Source organism: Acomys minous (assembly GCF_964271855.1).
Source record: "Acomys minous genome assembly, chromosome: 8".
Taxonomy (NCBI): Eukaryota; Metazoa; Chordata; class Mammalia; order Rodentia; family Muridae; genus Acomys; species Acomys minous.
The window spans coordinates 80,749,152-80,762,880 of NC_140489.1; the positions used below are offsets into that span (position 1 = coordinate 80,749,152).

Consider the following 13,729-nt stretch of genomic DNA (forward strand, 5'->3'; position numbering starts at 1 on the left):
TCCCCATAAACTATTGTTTGGAAGCTCATTTGGGACATTACCACTTTCCTGAGTATGCTGGTCTCACATTCATATAAAGTTTCCAGATACTCAAGCTATGATCCATTAGGAACCAATATTTACAGCAAATTTATTAATATCATAGCTTAATCTACAGGGTTATTGCATATTTTGTAATCATTCACTGTTTTCTTTCCACAGGGCTCTCAACAGCATTAAATCTGATGCTTGTCTGTATTCACATAGTACTGACTCTGGGTGGAAAAGCTTGCAAGACCTTGGGTCTCACCATTTGTCCTACATGTATGAGACCGTAAGATGCTGAGAGCATTGAGTCTTGAAATGATTTAATGGGTGAGGATTTGCTTTCTCCATTAGAGCATTAAGTAAGCTACAACTATCAACATTGTAAACCAAATTGCCTTATTTTTCCTTCCAAACTTCATATATGTCTATCAGGTAATATAGGCTTGAAAATTGATATCCTGTGGTGCTAAAGTACAGTAGAAAGAGATGTGTATACATGTTTTATTTTAAATTGTACGGAGGGGAATTAAAAAATATGTAACTGCTGTTTTATACATCAGCTCCTTACTGCTTATTAATCTGTATTGTACCCACGATATCAGGAATGAAGCAGAAGCTGGCTTCTCTGTGAATAGCCACCACATGGCCCAGCATCTGTGCCAAACACAGTCGCTTCTAGTGTGGCCAGTGCCAAGAGAAAACATAACATGGCAGGTGGATGGTGTCAGTGTCCCAGCTAAAAGAGCCACCTGCTTCAAATACCACGGGCATGTGCTGAGTGGATGCACCAGGGGGCAGCACGGCTCCATGCTTTCCAGGGGGAGCCAAGCCCAGCCACGGTGCAGCCAGTTAATAGCATTGGGATAGTCATTGTAATGGTGCTGTTAACAGTCTACACCATTGTGCTCTCTATCCTCAGCCGCACGTCTCACTTCTGTTCTGTCATCGTCTCTATGGTGGGGGCACTTTGCACTTACTGCAGTGCAACACTTGCACTTTACTTCCTCCAGCTTCTGAGATAGAGCAAGTACTCGGCAGTTCAGCTGCTTTTGCTCTGAGCTACAATCATGGCTTCTCATGTTACTTACCAAGTGGTATTTTTGGTTAGGAATCACAGCTGTACAATTGATTTCAGTTCATTACACTTCTTAAACATGTTGCCCTCAATTTTGCACACTATATTCTTGTATATTATTTCAAATAAAAAGAAAAAAAGTCTATCTCTGATTTCTGACTGAATTTATGTATAGTTATCAGAACAATCTGATCAGCAGATGGAAAACAAATTATTGATAAACCCGAGTTCTGGTGTCAGTAGGTTTCTGGTGGGATTATCAAAATTAAAGAATGTTAATAGTAGAGTAAAGACAACAGGAAAATAAGGACATAAATTAATTACTATTTGTTCCAAAGCCCTGAATGCCTGTTTTAGTATATGACAAAGGATAAAGAAGCCCTAGCACACTTAGAGGTGTGCTAACACGTGGTGAAGAACATTTAGCAGTGTGTCTGTCTCAGCTTTGGGTTCTGCTGTAGTTACTGGACTTCCTGCATGTCAGTCACATGGGGTAGAGTTGCTCTGTCAGGTGTGCACTCAGGAACTCCCTGGTGGTGTGGCTCTTCAGTCATCAGATTGCATGCTTACTAGAGAAGAAAGCAGCAGGTTGGGGGAAAGCAGGGTGACTTGATCCTGTTTCTTCAAAAGCAATTGCAGGATTTGGGGGGGGGGGGAAGCCTTGCTCAGATTTTGAAAAAGGGAAAAAAAATTGGAAGGTATTTTTATGACAAAAATCAGGTGTATGCAACGTAAAAGTTGTAATGATTATGTATTTTGACATTTTAAAAGTAGAAATCCTAGTGGAAACAAGGAACGCACGATCAATAGGAAGTACAGAAAGTCAACTGCGATCATTAGCTGCTGGTTGCCACCTTTGGATGGTGTGTGCGAGGACTCTGGTCACTGCAGAGCAGACATAGCTTTTTGAAGCAGCTGAACCATGATGGGGTAGACCGGTGCAAACTCTTTGCCTTCTCTGCTTCGAACTGATTGAACATAAGCTTCCAGGGCGCCCCTGAAAATGCAAAGGAAAACTGCCAAAGTACCACATAAATCCAGTTTTGATAGCACCAATAGAAAATGGTAATTTATCCATTTTGGGAACTGATTTGCCTAGTACCACAGGCCAGTACCAAGAACCTTCAAACATGCATTAGAGTTACAGTAGTTAGGCCAATTGGGCGGTTCAGCTTTGGCCAATTTCACTCTCACACATTTCAGTATGTGCCGTCTCTCTGCAGCACATGAGAAGTGTGGGCATAGTTTGTGCTTGTTCATAGAGCTAAGAGAGGACCTTGGACACAAGGCAAAACTACCTTGTAATCAAACATGTGTCTAGAGGCCTCGCTCTACAGTGCTCAGCATTCTGAAATCCCTGGAGGCTGTGTTCAGGGTATGCATGAGTCCTTTACCTTCAGAAGCCAGCTTCTCAAAAGGTAATACTGTTACTCATGTCATGTGCTTAGCCTCAACTCTCATTAATGAGTAATTATTTAACTACCAGACAGGAGAAATCAGTGCTCTTAGAAAGCCTAATTTTGTGGCATGCTCCAGTGTGAATCAGAAGAAAACTATTTCTTTTCTAATTGGCATGTCATTTCAGGCAGTTGCCCCAACTCCACAAATGTCTTTAGATACCGTTGAGCAATCTTCAAGGGCTCAATCATCTTGAGGCAGTGGGATGTGTGCATGCATGTGTGTACACACAGATACATTTGCCAGTCTAAGAAATAGTGTGGAATCTTAGAAACTAATGTTCCAGAGTAAACATATCGTGTCTGTTCTATTTACAAAATACGCACACACACACACAAAACAACGAAGAAGGAAAAAAAAGGTTCCTTTCCATCACATAGAAGGAAGCTCAGATATAAGTTTGGTTAGATTTTTCTTTTCTCTTGATATTTATCAAAAATGCCATCAGAACTGCAGTGAGAAAACAGATTAAGCTGCCCTCCCACATACAATCAGAGCAAGATTTTCAAGCATTTATTTAATTACTTCATTTGCTTCAGCAAAACATACAGCTTTCTTGGAAGTCAGGCCAGCTGCTATGTAAGAGGTTTGTAACCACATAAGACTGATGAAGTTGCCCTCACTGAGGAAAAGAAATGGGTTCAAGTACTGAAGGACCGGCCTGTGTTAATAGGTCACACTGTTACGTGATATGCCAAGTCGATGTTTTATAAACTTTATTTATAAAGCAATTTATTTGCCAGGTATTAAAATTCATTGTGATTAGTACTGAAATTCTAAGTGGCCTCTTGTACCTCAAAAGTTCCTGCAGTCTGTCCCATGGACTTAGTTCCCATAACTGGCACAAGGTGGTACCAAACATTACCTTTCACAACACGCTTTTTTTTTTTTTTTTTTTTTTTTTTTTAGATTTTTAAGAAACAGACAAGCTGGGAAAGTAAGGTCGTAGCCTATGCATTCTGGACAGTGAAAGAGGGCTAACGGTCTAAGGATTCATATGGTGCCAAGTGTTTTCTGTAACAACAGATAAAAGTACCAGTAGGCTAACGAAGTCTAAATGGTTTGAAGTATGAAGCACTGCTTCTCCCCTGCAAATTAATACAAAGAGACACAGGCTTGTGGCAGATCAAACCATTTCTGCAGAGCCTGGGAAATCTCTGCATACAAACTGATTCAGTGAAAGCAAGGTCTGAGCCAGGTAGCTACCACGGTACTGAGCCCACATGTCCAGAGCACCCGCCTGGTGGCTGAGCTGGTGCAGCCCTACTTGTCCACCTGGCCTGGGTCAGTGATTTCGGGACTTTAAAGTTGACTTCACTGTTACCTGTTCAAGTTCAAAACCAAACCAAACCCAACTGCCTGCTGTTAATGGGCAAAAGCTGGGCAGAAGAGAAGTCACCATTTACAGTCTACTGTTGAGCACGTTGCCCTACTTCTAACAGCCTAGCAGATGGCTGGGAGGAACAGACTGAGGCTCCACCAAGGCTTGCTCCAGAAGCTAAAGGAAATGCTGACATCTGGGACCGCACTTGCCCTGGGTCTGCCTATAATGAGAGAATCACCCATCCACTGATGCTCTGTAGGCAGGATCACAATTCGTTTTGAGGTAGTATGTAAGAACACACAGCCTCTAAGACAGGTTCTCTCTTGCCAAGCGCCAGGCTGCTGTGGCCTCGCAGTCAGAGCCCCCACTCAGGCTACACTTTCTGCTCAGGGCAGGAAGGCTCTGGGATCTGCCTGTGTTTGGAGGGATGACGAGGCGGTATTTATGAGCATGGCTTTCACTTGCTAAATGTGAGCTTAGCAACAGCACTGCTGATGAGATCACTCAGGAGACATTTTTAAAAAGCAGAAGAAAACAGATTTGTGATCACAACCCACAGGGACAGCCATGTGGATGAACTCATTCCAAGGCATTAGCATGGTAAAATGGAGACCTGCTGAATCCTCCCCTATTTACCAACTACGTTGCTGCTGAGTAAATATCTAGGACTCACAAAAGAAGCCACAGGGACATTGCCAGTGTCTGAGACCCAAACTCCCTGACTACATCCTAAGCCTTTTCTAAAAGCAGGTTTATCTAGGTTTGTCACAACAGGCATTGTAAGCTCATCTGTCAGCCTTTCCCAATTTCTGGGTCAGCTTCCTACTAAGGAAAGATAAGGAACAGGAGGAGCCTGGGCTCAACTTCCCTATCCCATCCCACAGGCTCCCAGAGGCTCTGGACACCACACCTATGGCTTAGTGAGCTCTCAGAAGCTGAGGGGCTGCTGTTTCTAAGGAGCTCAGCTTCTTCAGTGGAGCCCTTTACCTGAAAAGTGCACTGTGTTGCACTGTTACAATGGTGGCACCTTCGCATGTGCACACAGAGGTCAGTGCGACCTTCCACATGTGCCTGATACCTGCACCGAGGCTCAAGCAGGCTAGCTGGCCTGCCGTATCACAATGCTGGACTGGCTGGGTGCAGAGTGACTTTACGGGTTAAAGAGCAATGCTAACTGGAATTAGAGAGCCAGCTGGACAGGAGCTGGCTGACAAGTTGTTGTCCAGCACACCTGGTTAGGTGGTGATGACCTCCCATGCCGGCATCTAAGACGACAGGGTGCGTGAGGTATGATGAAATCAGAACATTTGGGGGCTGAGGTTTCTGTGGTGTACTTGAGTGCAGATGTCTGACAGCAAGTTTGCTGGCCCAAAGCCCCATGCAAGTGAGTCCTAGACCTGGGGCTCTGGGGAGGAAAAAAGAGACTTAGAAAAGTCGTGTGTCTGCACCAGCTCACCAGGGGACAAAAGGGCTAGAAAGAAAATGTGGACAATGACATTTAACAAATGGATAAAAGGAAGCAATTCAGCAGATGGAATGGAAGGGCAAGAGGCCACAAGCAGACATGGGAGACTTCAAAAATTTGAGGTCACATTGGAGCTCAGCCTCACATGTCAGTAACATGTGTTGAGTTGCTGAACAAAGCTGCAAGTAGGGATGGTCTCTGATGTCTTCTGAGCATGGTTTCAGAGGGGAGTACATGGAAGAAACATGCTCAGTAAGCTGCACGCACCACACTCAGGGCTGGAGGTGCGTGCACACACTTGGGCACAGGTGCATACAGAAGTGGATTCACAGACCAGAGAATGTGTGGTGTAAGTAGGTTCTGACCAGCAGCTGTTAGTTCACTCATGACTGAGGCCACCATTTCAGTGACTGCAGCATATGAGAACAACATATAAAATACAGAGCCAAAGTGAGGTGGTTTTAAAACTGGAGTTCATGCCCCTAGAGTTGTACGAGGCATGGACTAACACAAAGAAGGATGTCAAGGTCTGGAAGACTCAGACAGCCCTGTGCCTGACAGTACGCTGCAAAGGGACCCAGCATGCACATGCCTATGCGCCGGGGTGGCCACCTGCATGTGTACACCCACACAATCGCTGCTCCTTCACCACCCCGTGTCTCTATCCTCCTGGACCTGCTCCATGTACCCCGAGAACACACAGCTTTACCTCAGGAGGAGGAGCCTGTCCTTCTCAGATGGATGGTCATCCAGCCACTGGGAGAAACGCGCATGGGACCATTCCGCTCTCTGCAAGGTTGCAATACAGAAGAGAAAGTACATTCTTCAGCAAATGGCAGCAAACACTGGCACAAAAGCACTCCATGATTCTCACGGTAAAATTACCTCAACCTTCCTGAAGGAAGTTCAGGAAGGGGCATAGGCCTTCATGCAACTGATTACAAGCAAACAAAAAAACCCTAACTGACATGGCCAAAAATAAAAAATGCAGCCTCTAACAGAGTTTTGCGACTAGAAATCACTGGTGTTTTGTTTTGTTTGATGATGACGATGGTCATGGGTTTGAGACAGGGTCTCACTCTGTGCAGGTTGCAAGGAGCTTGTGGCAGCTCCAACCTCTGCTTCCCAAGTGCTCGGATGACAGCATGGGGCACTGGAGCCAGCTGAGATGCCTTTAAAGGGCGAGTTCTGGGCTCGGACGGTAAATTTTAGACTGCCTGACAAGAAAACAGATGCAGGCACTGGGGTTTTCTTCCATCTCCATTTAGTTTCAGAGAGACATCTAAGTGTAAATCAAGCAGGAGGGAGCAGTAACTCACTCAGTGAGGAGACTTGTTTACAGGAAGTTCCCATGAGGGCTCTGGCCTCGCTTCCTTACCTGGAAGGGGGATTTCAGCTCCGCTGGTGCTCTTGTGAACAGGAACTGAATGATGCTACTGTATGGAATAACATCCCCCACGGCTGGACTATCGGCCACATGCTCACTTGTCTGGAAGAGCAGGGGTCTAGAAGGAAAGCAGAGTGATTTCATGGGGTTCAGTATTGAAAGGTAAGATCTGGTAGGGGCATCTTCTGCCTGAATACTCTTCCTATTCCTGTTCTTGTTCCTTTCTCTCTCTCTCTCTCTCTCTCTCTCTCTCTCTCTCTCTCTTTGTCTCTTCCTCTCTCTCTTTTTTTTTTTTTTTTGGTTTTTCGAGACAGGGTTTCTCTGTGTAGCCTTGGCTGTCCTGGACCCGCTTTGTAGACCAGGCTGGCCTCGAACTCACAGCTATCTACCTGCCTCTGCCTCCCGAGTGCTGGGATTATAGGCGTGCGCCACCACGCCCGGCCCTTTTTCTCTTTTTGGTTCCTGAGACATGGTTTCTTTGTGTAGCCATGGAACTTGCTCTATAGACCAGGCTGTACCTCAGAGATCCACCTGCCTCTACCTCCAGAGTGCTGGGATTAAACACATGCACCACCTCCAAGTCCTAGATTGGTTTTTGAAGCCCCATTATAAAACCCCCACTCAGCCAGGTGTGGTGGCTCACACCTGTAACCCCAGCACTTGGGGGAGGTGGAGGCAGGTAGATCTCTGTGAATTCCAGACCAGCCTGGTCTACAAAGGGAGTCTAGGACTGCCAAGGCTAAAACAGAGAAACCCTGTGTCAAAAAACCAAAGCATAATACATACACACACACATACACACACACACATACACACAAACAATAAAAAAATAAATAAAGCCCCATTCAGCCCCAAAGGCTGGTTTACCTTTAAGCTCTTTCCTCAACACTCACCACTTTTCAATGGGTCTGTAGTTACTTCATTGACAGTAAAATTTCCTCTAGGGCCATTTAATTAATAAACTCAACAAGCAGAAAGCAAAGCCTTCATGTTGGTGTTATAGATTCTTACCTCGATCGATCTTGCAGCTTTCATCTCATATAAACCTTCCCTGGGCTATAATCTACAGCAATGGACTCCACACTTCCCATGAAGCCTTTTTAAATGGCACGTGAGTGTTTGATATAGTTATTGCTTTGCTGATAGTTCAATAATTTATGCTAGTGCCCGTCCACATACTGTAGTTTTGAGTTATGCTACTTCCTGTCTACATACTGTAGTTTTGAGTTTCACTGCCATAATTTAATAAAAGTAGCACGAAGGCAAATCTTCATTACCAATTTTTGAACACTTCGTGCCAAAATCTGGGCAAGAATGACATGCTATCTTTAGATCTGAAAGTGGTTTTTTTTTTCTTTGGATTTTTCTTTGTTTATTTTGTTTTTGTTTTTTGTTTTGTTTTGTTGAGACAGAGTTTCTCTGTATAGCCCTGGCTGTCCTGGACTCACTTTGTTGACCAGGCTGGCCTTGAACTCACAGAGATCTGCCTGCCTCTGCCTCCCGAGTGCTGGGATTACAGGGGTGCACCACTGTACCCAGAGACAGCTCTAAGTTCTTATGAACAAGGGCCTGCCAGCAGTCACACCTCTCAGCAGATCAGATGACTGATGTGAAAACAACCCTGTATCCTGGTCTCCTTCCTCAGCCATCTTAACTTGGCCAATGTAGGAAGGCTGGCAGGCCTGTGTAAAGCAGCCAATCCCTTCCTTTCACTAATGAACATTTATATCAAGAGCCAGGAGGGTGTGCTTTAACAGACACTTGCTTCTTGTTGGATCCAAAATATTAGGAAAAAGTCCTTACAGTAATTATCCTACAAATACAACCCTTTCCCCCATAAGTTTTTCCTATCTAAACTGCCTATGATTGGTTGGTTTGACTGTCGACTTGATAGAATGCAGATCCTCAGCGAGGAGTTGTCTGGACTGGGCTGGCCTGTGGGCCTGCCTGTAAAGACTGTCTTGGATTAGTTGCAAAGGGAAAAGCACTCTATGTAGGCAGCATCATTTCACAGAAGGGGCCCTGGAAGGGAAGCTGAGCACTCACTTGCAAGCACGGACCTACTGTTCAGCCATCTTGACTGCAGCCTGATGATGCAGTGTGGACTGGAAACGTGAACTACATGACTCCTCTCCTAAGTTGCTCTTGTCCTGCTAATTTACTGCAGTACAAGGACACTAAGGCACTAACTTCCTCATCGAATGACACTGCTTTGTTACTGATTTTAATTACTGGGAAATAATGTTCATTTTTATTGTCTGTTACCAGAAAGCCAAGGACCCCCAAATTCTTCCTGTGGTCACACTGAGAATTTGCTGCATTGCTTTGGAAATGTTTAACACCCAAATCATTCACTGTTCCATGCTGAAGGGCTTGAGGCCACCAGGGTACTGAAGCATCAACCAGCTGCTGAGGTGGTTTTCACTTTGTCTGGCGGCATCACTGCAAGGCGGTCTCTGGGTGGCTGATACTGTCCTCACCTCCAGCTCAAAGCCGCATCACAGTCATCGCAGAGCAGTGTGTGCTTGAGCACTCACAGTTTGTCAGGCACACAGACGGCCTCAGAGCTGAGGTCAGCAGAGGTCTCAGGCTTCACTGTCCCTGTCCCCAAGTCATAGATCAACTACTCCCAGGTGGGAATATCTTAGTGAAAACTGCAGTCTCAGACACAGGACTGGACAAAAGCTACCCTAGAAATCTACTGACGGTCTCCCTTAGACTACCGCAGTTCTCCCTGTCATTGGCACAGCACCCACAGTTTACACAGAACAAGAAACAGACACCCAGCTTTCCTAGCATTCGGTGGCCAGGTGCACTCTCTACCTCACCAGGAGCAGGTGGCAGCACAGGACTGGACTCTGGAGTCAAGAAGAAACAGGAAGCAGAACTCACAGCTGCCAGTATAAAGGTCTGAGTGGCAGCTGGGCTCCTGACAGCAATGATGCCTCAGCAGAGACACCGGCCAATGACAGCCTACTGGCAAACTCAACTGCCAGCTCACAGAAGCCTGTGCCATGGTAAACTTGCCTTATATCTCTAGAGAGCAATCTGCCTAGCTAAAAATCTCATTCAAAAATCCAGGCTGGGGGATACAAGCCACAGTGGTTCTCAACCTGTGGGCTGCAACCCCTTTGGGCCCTCAACTACCCTTTCACAGAGGTCCCATATCCATATCAACTATCCTGAATATTAAATATTTATATTACTATTCATAACAGTAGCAAAATTACAGTTATGAAGTAGCAACAAAAATAATTTTGTTGTTGGAGTCACCACATGAGGAGCTGCACTGAAGTGTTGCACGTGAGGAACATTGCAAAACACTGCTCTAGAACACGCAGTACCTAGGTTTCTGCCTCCCCCTCAGATTCAACTAGTGGACCCACCTAGCTCCGTCATACTCCAAGGCCCTGGCAACAAGTCCAGAGGTAGCTGTATCCAGCCTCAGAGGCTACCTACGCTCTGGTCTAGCTCAGGTAAGGAAATACCCCACACAGGATTTCTGGGGTTTATAGCAATGCAGTGTGCCTAAAACACCCAGGTTCCTGCCATACACATGCAGGTTCCTGTGGAATCCAGGGGAGAAGGAGGGTTGGGGCATCAGATTCCTTGGAGCTGGAGTTACAGGCTGGTCGTGAGCCACCTGAAGTACGTGCTGAGAATTAAATTTAGGTCCTTTGGGTGACTATATACAATCTCAATCACTGAATCTCCAATACCAGATTCAAAGTTTTTGTTCACTACTTTTATACAAAATTATCTCATTATTAACTATAATTTGTATTTTTTTAAAAAACCTTTATTATTATAATTTATTCACATTACATCCCAATTGTAATCCCCTCGCTCTTATCTTCCTGTTCCCACCCCCCTCCCTTTTCCATTCTATCCCCTCTGACAGGTGGGGTCCTCCTTCCCACCACCTGACCATCTGGATAGCTGCACCCTCTTCCTCTGTGTTCCCACAGAACCTCTCCCCTAAGTGGCAGTGATCAAATCTAGGGCACCAGAGTTCTTGTCAGTATAATTTGGATTTTTAACACTTTCATTTTTAAATTGGCAGACTTTTGTTAAATATTCCAAAAGCATTCCATTTGGAGATAACATTATTTTCAATTCAAACTTTTAAAAAAGCCAATAAACTGTTTCCTACTAAGGAAACGGAAAAGAATTTTAACTTGATCTAATCAGTTTGATTACTATGTTTCTACTAATATTTAAAATACCAGGCCGGGTGGTGGTGGCACATGCCTTTAATCCTAGGACATGGGAGGCCGAGGCAGGCGGATCTCTGTGAGTTCGAGGCCAGCCTGGTCTACAGAGCAAGTTCCAGGACAGCCAGAGCTTACACAGAGAAACCCTGCCTCAAAAAAATAATAAAGTAAGTAAGTAAATAAAATATCAGTAGACACATAAAGGCTCTGAAAGTCCTGTGATAGACTTAGACCTTTGATTACCTTAAAGTAACTCTGAGTTCATTTATTCTTATCCAAAATTTTGGGTTATAATTTGGGTTTTATAATTCAAAACAAAAGAAACAAAGCCAGTCCCTAACAACAGCCATCATGGTACTTCATACTTAAAGAGTTTTGCATTTTCTAGGCTAGGATCACTCAGTAAAATGCATGCCATGGTTGGAGTTCAGATCCCCAAAACATATATAAATGCCTGGATTGGTGGCACATGCTTCTGATCACAACTCTTGGAAGGCCAGAGACTGGTGTGGATCCCCAGAGCAAGTCTGCTCGCTGGACTAGTTAAAGCTGTGAGTCCTGGGTTCAGGGTAAGACCTGACCTCAAAAGATAATGTGGAGAGAAACTGAAGACATCAAGCTCTGGCTTCCACACACATATGCACAAATGTACATACATACACACACACACATTTACATATTGTCTTAGTTACTTTTTTATTGCTGTGATAAGACACCATGACTATGGCAACTTACAACTTCATTTGGGGCTCACAGTTTCAGAGGCTAGAGGACAAGACCACATCAGCAGGCAGGCAGACATGGCGCTGCAGCAGTGCCCAGTGCCTCACAGCAGCAGGCAGGCGGACATGGCGCTGCAGCAGTGCCCAGTGCCTCACAGCAGCAGGCAGGCGGACATGGCGCTGCAGCAGTGCCCAGTGCCTCACAGCAGCAGGCAGGCGGACATGGCGCTGCAGCAGTGCCCAGTGCCTCACATCAGCAGGCAGGTGGACATGGCGCTGCAGCAGTGCCCAGTGCCTCACATCTTGTGGTACACTATGAGGCAGAGAGAACTAACTAGAAATGGCACGGTGTTTGAGCCCTCAAAGCCCACCCCCAGTGACAAACTCCCTTCAACAAGGCCGCAGCTCCTAATCCTTCCCAAACAGTTCCACAAATTGGGGACCAAAAATATATGAGTGTACAGAGGCCACATTCTCATTCAAACCACCACACACATGAATAAGCACATACACACATAAGTAAGCACACACATGAATAAGCACACACACACGAATAAACACATACTCACATAAATAAGCACACACATGAATAAGCACACACACACACACACATGAATAAACACATACACACATAAGTAAGCACACACATGAATAAGCATACACGTATGAATAAGCACACACACATATGAATAAGCACACACACATATGAATAAGCACACACACATATGAATAAGCACATGCACATGAATAAACACACACATATGAATAAGTATACATACATATGAATAAGCATACACAAATGAATAAGCACACACACATGAATAAACACACACATATGAATAAGCACATGCACATGAATAAACACACACATATGAATAAGTATACATACATATGAATAAGCATACACAAATGAATAAGCACACACACATGAATAAACACACACATATGAATAAGTATACATACATATGAATAAGCACACACATATGAATAAACACACACACATATGAATAAGTACACACACACATGAATAAGCATACACACACACATGAATAAGCACACGAATACACATGAATAAGCACACACACATATGAATAAGCACCCATGCAAAAAGGTCCATGTTTCTTGATTAAATCAATATTTAAGCTACCTTATAGTATAGTTGGCAGGATTTCAAAAGTTAAAATATTCATATTTTACCAATAAGAAGTAAACAGACAATAATATGCACTTCTCTTGGTGCCCTATTTCTTTTTCTGATACGATATTAGATTTGGTTATTCTGAGAAGGGCCATGAAACTAATTTCTCATAAGTCTGAGCTCTCTTCTTTAGGTCTGTCACCAAAATATCTGTACATGGGAAAAGACAATTTTGACAAAAGAATAATTAATGAATGTTATAGTGTTATCTGACTTCATCTGTAATATAAATTTCTGAAACTGAATTTGGTTCAATACTGAGATAATGGGCCAGGTGCAGTGGCACACGCCTTTAATCCCAGCACTTGGGAGGCAGAGGCAGGCAGATCACTGTGAGTTAGAGGCCAGCCTGGTTGACAAAGTGAGTCCAGCACAGCCAAGGCTACAGAGAAACCGTGTCTCAAAAACCAAAAACAGATAAAAACAAAACAAACAAACAAAAACCAACAACAAAAAAACACCCTCCAAAATCCAAAACAAAACAAAAACCCTAACCTTTTCTATTATTAGAACTATACACCCATCATGAGGTTACCACTATAAAATCAAACTGATTAAAAGGAAATCTATAATAAAAAGATAGTAAGTTTTTTTTAATACTCCAAAAATCAATTACTCCATGTTATCAAATACAAGTAATTGTAAATGGGGCAGGGCAACATCATCTGGGTAGTTTTAAAATACCATTTAGGGGTGTCTAAAATCCCCCTTTTCTCATCTATTGCCTTTAACTCCTCAGACCACACTGTGTTTTTGATTGTGCTGACATCAGGTGTTCTATCCCTAATGTTGCATGCCACCTGTATGTAAGATACAGAGGCTGAAAAACATTTAGACCTGGATCATGACAGCTTAAGGA

General features: G+C 44.0%; 2 protein-coding genes across 5 annotated transcripts in view; one reads left to right on the top strand and one right to left on the bottom strand.

The window, feature by feature from the left end:
• HBP1 (HMG-box transcription factor 1) overlaps positions 1-1,247 on the top strand; it is a 29,122-nt gene extending 27,875 nt beyond the window's left edge. For both annotated transcript variants that reach the window (XM_084791839.1, XM_084791840.1), the window contains exon 11: positions 202-1,247. In XM_084791839.1, coding sequence (XP_084647965.1) covers positions 202-219 — 18 coding nt within the window. In that variant the 3' untranslated portion in view covers positions 220-1,247. The remainder of the gene's footprint in view (positions 1-201) is intronic.
• Positions 1,248-1,834: 587 nt separating this feature from the next.
• The window catches only part of COG5 (component of oligomeric golgi complex 5), a 300,644-nt gene continuing 288,749 nt past the window's right edge, over positions 1,835-13,729 (bottom strand). For 2 of the 3 annotated variants that reach the window (XM_084791834.1, XM_084791835.1), the window contains 3 exons: positions 6,728-6,854; positions 6,059-6,138; positions 1,835-2,099 (listed from right to left, as the gene is read on the bottom strand). In XM_084791834.1, coding sequence (XP_084647960.1) covers positions 1,985-2,099; positions 6,059-6,138; positions 6,728-6,854 — 322 coding nt within the window. In that variant the 3' untranslated portion in view covers positions 1,835-1,984. The remainder of the gene's footprint in view (positions 2,100-6,058; positions 6,139-6,727; positions 6,855-13,729) is intronic. The other variant, XM_084791836.1, reaches the window with a different exon arrangement.